This window comes from Ipomoea triloba, chromosome 3 (genome assembly GCF_003576645.1).
Source record: "Ipomoea triloba cultivar NCNSP0323 chromosome 3, ASM357664v1".
NCBI lineage: Eukaryota > Viridiplantae > Streptophyta > Magnoliopsida > Solanales > Convolvulaceae > Ipomoea > Ipomoea triloba.
The window spans coordinates 4,295,480-4,302,199 of NC_044918.1; the positions used below are offsets into that span (position 1 = coordinate 4,295,480).

Sequence of the window (6,720 nt, forward strand, 5' to 3'; positions counted from 1 at the left end):
GGGGGGGGGGGGGGGGGGGGGGGGGAGGAAATATTAAGCCGATAAGCATCACTGTGGTTCACCTCAATGTGATATTGACATCATAAGAAAAGTACAGGCCGTGAATCCTCTCTGCCACACTTAGCAATGCAGAAAACTCTGCTTTCATCCTTTTCTGCAATGAAGGCATATAAGAACAACTGAACAAGTCAGAAAGACAACACTTTCAGCAGCTTTCAAGAGAAAACAGAAGGCAAAGCAGATCGGTAGGCCAACCTGTTCAACAGAAGAACTCTTGAGAGAATGATCGCAAGGTAAAACATTCAATGATGTGACTTTAAAGATAGGATGCCCAAGGTAAGACCCAACACATTCACGTTCTGTTATAATTATTAAGTATGATCCTGAAAGGGAGGAATGATTTAAATAGTCAAATTGTGGCAATTTCATGTTTCATTCACTTCATATCTATTGTGTTAAGATTTTCTCCAATCTTTTCAAGAGGAGAAAATGGTGCATAGGCAACTGGTGGGGCTAATAAACTAATTGCTACTATCATGGTTTATTCAGAGTACCATCGCTGAGGTATCAGCTGGGGAAATTGAGCATCCCAATCTACTTACAGTCATTCACTATGTTTTTCATTTCTTTTGGTTTGCCAGTGAATATCACTCTACAGAACTAATTGAAGTCTAGAATTTATTGCAGATTATTTATAAAAACTAGTATAGCATTCTACTAAGGATCTAGCAGGACTAAAACAGTATTAGTATTAAATAACTCCAACTTGCCTGCACCAAGCTTTAGCATCCCAACAACACCAAAGATTGTTTCAATTTTAGGAACACGAACAGTGCTGCAATGTGGCATTTCATCTAAAGAAGCAAACATGCACCAAGTAAAATGCATTGTTAGTTGATGGAAAGACAAGTAAAAGAAAACCAAACAAGAAGTCAGTAAGTAGTAGACAACCTATTAAATTCATAGATGCATCTGCCCGACTGATTGCCATACACAAACCAGAAGATCCATCTGTAGGCTCAATGACATATTGATCAGAAAACTCCCACAGTCTCATCCTTGTATATAATTTCTGTGCAGGATCTGCCTTCTCCATCATTATTGGAACTCAATCACCACTGGAACTAAAAAATAGAATTTGATAAATAAGCCACCCCTTTACTGCCTCATTTAAAAGTGGAATTTTAGACAATAATCATCTAAAGAGCTCTAATTTGATAGTAAAACTGTATGTTCTATATAGATAGCAGATATATATGTATGTCTATCAGTCTATGTGTCAATCTATGAAGACAGAAGTTCACAGATCAAGGGGTCGTTTAGTTCATTTATCTGTTTTTCCATTTCCAGTTTTCCATTTCTCCATTCTTCCATTTTTCATTTCTCTAATTTTTTAATTTCTCTCTCTCCCATCTAACCTAATATAAATAATAATGTAAAAACTAATAAGTGTGAATGAAGGTTATACCCTTCATTTATATTCATTTTTCCGTTATATTTTTTAATACATTATGCTATAAGAATTGTACTATACAATATTTTAGACAAACATACCTCTAACGTTATAACTTTCGTTATCTTTTCCACTATTGTTACCATGAACATGCATTGACCATATATAATTTGTTTTTTCAATAATAATAATAATAATAATAATAATAGTAGTAGTAGTAGTAGTAAATCTGTGAGGATGTTAATAATAATAATAATAATAATAAATCTGTGAGGATGTTAAACAATAATAATAATAACAATAATAATAATAATAATAATAATAAATTTGTGAGGATGTTTAATAATAATAATAATAAAAGAAGAGAATATAAGATATGCGCGTAAGGCCATAAGAAGAGGAAAGTGAAGAAGTAATGAAAATCAAAAGCTACAGCAAAATAAGCGCCCAGCAGGATTCGAACAGAGGACCTCACGCATAGTAGCTACTGTTCACCCGTGTTTTCTCCATTCTCCCATTTGGAGAGAACTGAAAAAGTCTTCTCCAAATTTGTACATGAACTTGGAAAATGGAGAAGAGTTAGGTTATTAGAGACATTGTTTTAGTAAACAACTTTTCCATTTTCCATTCTTCCACTCCTCCAATTTTCTGTTTTTCCAGAAAATTTTCTATTTTTCCATTTTAGTAAACAACCCCCAAGTTTCTCAAATCTCAACCTCCCAATATGGATGAATGAATGCTAAAACCTCTAAATCCAATTACACTTTCAGGTTACAGAATAAACTTCCCAATACTTTGGAAATTGGAAATTGGAACTACTTTATGTCCTGCATAAGGTTTTAGATAAGAGCATTGAGTGGTTATAAACAAGATTGAGTAGATGAAAATATGTTTCCTTCTTGGAGCAAATGACTCCACCCTCTATATCTAAAACCTTTAAGCAAAAGCCCCTGTTCCATAGAGAAAGTAAAAGTAAGAATAAAAGACAGGTATTCCGTTAAGCAAAGTAGGGCTACTTCAATTATGTTGTTCAATGTTGAACAGATGCTAGACCTCAATCCAGCTGCAGTATTACCCGCATCACCAAAATGATCCTACTTTTCCCTTTCTCAAACACAATTTCAGTAAATTAAACCAATAACTGCTCCCAGGAACCTCAAGCATCAAATTTGCAGTATATTAAAGTATTTAACTATTAAAGATGCATCAAACAAAGCAGAAAACAACTAAAAATTCCTAGCATCCATATTGCAACATATTCATCATCAATTATAGTAAGGAGCAGCAACGAATGGATCAAAAGCAGGATCATTCATAAATATAAACATTTTTCCGATCCCCAAATCAAAGGTTGCAGCTGACGGCTCTGATTCCCAAAATGTCGAGAGAGGTAGAGAAGATCTAAAACGCAGTACTTGAGGAAAGTATTACCTGAGTAGAGAATTAGATAAACCGCGCAAGGGGAACTGAGAATTGGGAACGATGAAATCCAAATTAAGAGGAAGCCGTTAGTATTAACGAGCTACAACCCTTGAACAGATCTCGCACTACACTTATCACTGGGAAAGGGAACTTTTTTAGCAATTCCGAGCGTTAACACCTGGAAGAATCGGTTGATCCCATGTTCTGTGTTCTCTGTCAGCCGCTCTGTTCATGGAGCCCACGTCAAAAACCAATCAATGACTCCGTAAAAAAAATAAAGCCCCACTAAACAAAGTTAACAAAAATTTGTGTGAGACCGTCTCACAGTTAGACGGGTCAGGTCAGATCATGACAATATGAAAATATAAATTTATACGCATAAATGTCATATTTATATACTCAAATGTAATACTACTCAACAATAAAATTTTTGTTACTTTAGTAAATGTAATATTTTTAATGGAAAATATAATACTTTTACATTTTTATTTAAAAGTATTACATTTTTTCTTAAAAATATTATATTTGCCCTTATAAGTAAGGGGCATTCGCTAACATTACTTATTATGGAAAATGTAATACTTTTGATAAAAATATAATACTTTTACATCAAAATACAAAAATATTACATTTTTCCTTAAAAGTATTACATTTTACCTTATAAGTAACAAAAATTGTATCTTTTATTAGTATTACATTTAAGCATATAAGTATGACATTTATATATGTTTATTCGACTCGACCTGACCCGTCTCACGGATCAGTCTCACACAAGTGTCACCCAAAAAAAAAATTTATCTGTTCAGTTAGTGCGTGCAATGCCAGTGCTAACTGGGTGCATCTCCATCCACCACAAGTAGTGGTAGCACATTGGTGAGAAATGGTCTCTATTGAAAATAGAAGGAACACCACCCACGGCTATCTTGGAGCCTCATGTGCCCGAACATTGTTTGGTATAGAAGCTATTAAACATCCTCCCACACACACCACATATATAATTCTATTGTAGTTGGTCGGGGGAGGAGAATTGTTGTTCCTTGACATCTTGAATTGCTTCAAATTAAGAAAGAAAAGGTTGAATTAATTCGCAAGGATGATCAGCGAAGGGTGGTGGGGAATTAATATATAGAGGATCGGAGGGAAAGTATGTTCAAGCATACTACATTATTTTTGTGAATGATTCAAGACAAGGATGATAAAAACATCATAGCTGGGTAGCTTTAGATCTGTTTTGGTTTTGCTTCTCCTTTTTTCAAATGTTTTTCACAACTTATATGTGTTCTTTTTCTATGGTCAGCGATTTCTTTACAATAGGAGTTTACCGTTAGCTAAAGCATAAAAAAACAATCTCAACAAAAAACGTGCAATTAAGGTTTTAATATATATTAACAAACGGTCACATACACTTGTGTGAGATAGTCTCACGGATCCTTATTCGTGAGATTGTAAGACGGGTCGGGTTGGGTCGAATCAACATGAAATGTCATACTTATATGCGCAAATGTCATACTTATATGCTCAAATGTAATATAATACTAATCAAAAATAAAATTTTTGTTACTTATTATAAGGTAAAATGTAATACTTTTTGAGGAAAAATGTAATATTTTTTACATTTTGATGTAAAAGTATTATATTTTTCATCAAAAGCATTACATTTTTCATAATAAGAAATGTTAGCAAGTGCCCATTATAAGGGAAAATATAATACTTTTGAGGACAAAAGTAATACTTTTAAATCAAAATGCAAAAGTATTACATTTTCCTTATAAGTATTACATTTACGCTTATTATAAGTAACAAAAAGTTTATTCCTGTTTAGTATTAAATTTGAGCATAACATTTGTCTAAATAAGTATTACATTTTCATATTGCTCTGACGCGTCTCACAGTGAGACGGTTTCACACAAATTTTTACCATCAATAGGGGGATCAAGCAACCTTCAATTCATTTAATTATGTAAGACATAACCTTATTATATGATACAAAATTAGAGGTCTATTAACAATCTTAATAGCACAATTTAAATTGAGGCATCATTCATTAAAATTAAGATAATCCATAAGTTTTAGCATATTTGAAATTTAATAAGCTAATTAACCGGCATGTCCGTTAGAGGTCGGTTGGAAGAAGTTTCAATTTAGTTATGTTTGCAGTTATTCATATCAGACAATTTTTATGTAAACCACTAATGAATTAAAAGTCGTAGAAAACAAAATATACTGTCACGCCCCACTTCTAGGACATGACCTGGTCGTATCATCACGTGAAAACCTGTAACAATACGAAGCCTAACTATACCTACTTCTCATAACCTTCATAACAACACTTGATTACATAATAATTCCACAACAAAGAACTAGTTCTTCCCAAAACAGTTATCAATTCACCACTATTAAATATTACAATCAATAGTAGTATGTCCAAAATGCATCACAAGCACCAAAAACCAAGCATAATGATTTACCAGAAATACAAATGGGGCAAAGCTATTATCCCACACAAGCAAAAATCCATGATAAGCTCTAATACTAGGACTAAGTCTCCTAGTTTCAAAAGTCACCTTCAAGATCCCACCACTTGCGCCTCGTGCTATTCACATATCCTTAACTACTCTGAAACATGAGGAAAATACAAATAATGAGCTAATGCCCAGTAAGTGATACTCTTCTCAACCCCGGATCAAGTAACCTTAAAAAAGACAATAAGCTTTATAGTAATTAATAGGTGCAAATCACGATCTTCAAACTGTATCGAAGTCATATAATTCCATCATACCATACACAGGTTCTCCAAAATAAAAACTTTAACTTTAGCTACATGGGCATCAACATTATTTCATAACACAATACTTTCAAAGCTCAAATCATTCTTTAACCCATGACTCATTGGCAACCTACACCCACCATTATACCTTGTGGCATAGGCCATTATCGGTATAATGATCTAAAAAGACTCGATGATTCGGAATGAGTCAGGCTCGACGATTCAAAATGAGCCGGATGGAACGTTCCAACAAATAATTCAAAAGTAAAGACTCGACGATTCGGAATGAGTCAAGCTCGACGATTCGGAATGAGCATTTAGGAACGTTCCAAGCCAAACAAAACAAATTGTAGGTTGCCTCATGAGTTTGGTCAAACATTCCAAATAATTCTTATAATCAAATAGCCCATTGTAGCAAAAATCGTTTCCTTAACATACACCACATAACAAAGTGCATATCCAAAAGTAATATGAAATCTGTATAGCTCATAACTTGGCAAAACAAATCTGACTTCATAAACTAATAATTACCAAATAACTTACTTGATCCTCTCTTATAGCAAAACCCCTTAGTACAAATCACACTTACAATTAAAGTCCAAAAGGTCATGTTCACCTATTCACAAAATCCATACTTAGGCATGCCCAAAGATATCTATAATCAAGTTTAATAGTCCAAAAACATATCATAGCACTTCTTCAAACATATACTTAAAAATTAATAATAATAACTCATAAATCGCATAATAGTGAACTCGCACTTTAACAATTATAAATAGCTTGAGTCATATTATATCAAAAGCCCAACATATTGTTAACTCAAACTAACCCTAAAATGGGTATTCCAAGTAGTAGAGATTCCAAAATAGCTAGGCTATGGGTTTTGCAAAATAAGGAGAGAAGAGTTAACCACTTACCTAAAACATCCAAATCTTAGCTATTTAGCTCACCCAAATACTCTTTGTCAAAATCCCTAATATTTTCAAAGCATCACTCTTAGGGCTCCAATGATAAACCCAACTCAAGAAGAGTGAAATATGGAGATCAAACTTACCTAGAATACTCCAACAACTTGAGA

General features: G+C 33.5%; 1 protein-coding gene and 1 long non-coding RNA gene across 3 annotated transcripts in view; both read right to left on the reverse strand.

Annotated features, from left to right (window-relative positions):
- LOC116013680 (phosphoinositide phosphatase SAC6-like) overlaps positions 1 to 3,077 on the reverse strand; it is a 13,658-nt gene extending 10,581 nt beyond the window's left edge. The window contains exons 1-5 of one of the 2 annotated variants that reach the window (XM_031253568.1): positions 2,885 to 3,077; positions 952 to 1,118; positions 771 to 854; positions 256 to 383; positions 63 to 154 (exon numbers count right to left, since the gene is read on the reverse strand). In XM_031253568.1, the coding sequence (XP_031109428.1) occupies positions 63 to 154; positions 256 to 383; positions 771 to 854; positions 952 to 1,099 (452 nt within the window). In that variant the 5' untranslated portion in view covers positions 1,100 to 1,118; positions 2,885 to 3,077. Of the gene's footprint in view, positions 1 to 62; positions 155 to 255; positions 384 to 770; positions 855 to 951; positions 1,125 to 2,884 lie in introns of both variants that reach the window. The other variant, XM_031253567.1, reaches the window with a different exon arrangement.
- Positions 3,078 to 5,434: 2,357 nt separating this feature from the next.
- Positions 5,435 to 6,720, reverse strand: LOC116011851. Its single transcript, XR_004097098.1, has 3 exons — positions 6,697 to 6,720; positions 6,560 to 6,615; positions 5,435 to 5,491 (listed from the first exon to the last, which is right to left on the reverse strand). It is a non-coding gene; the product is annotated as an uncharacterized LOC116011851 (long non-coding RNA).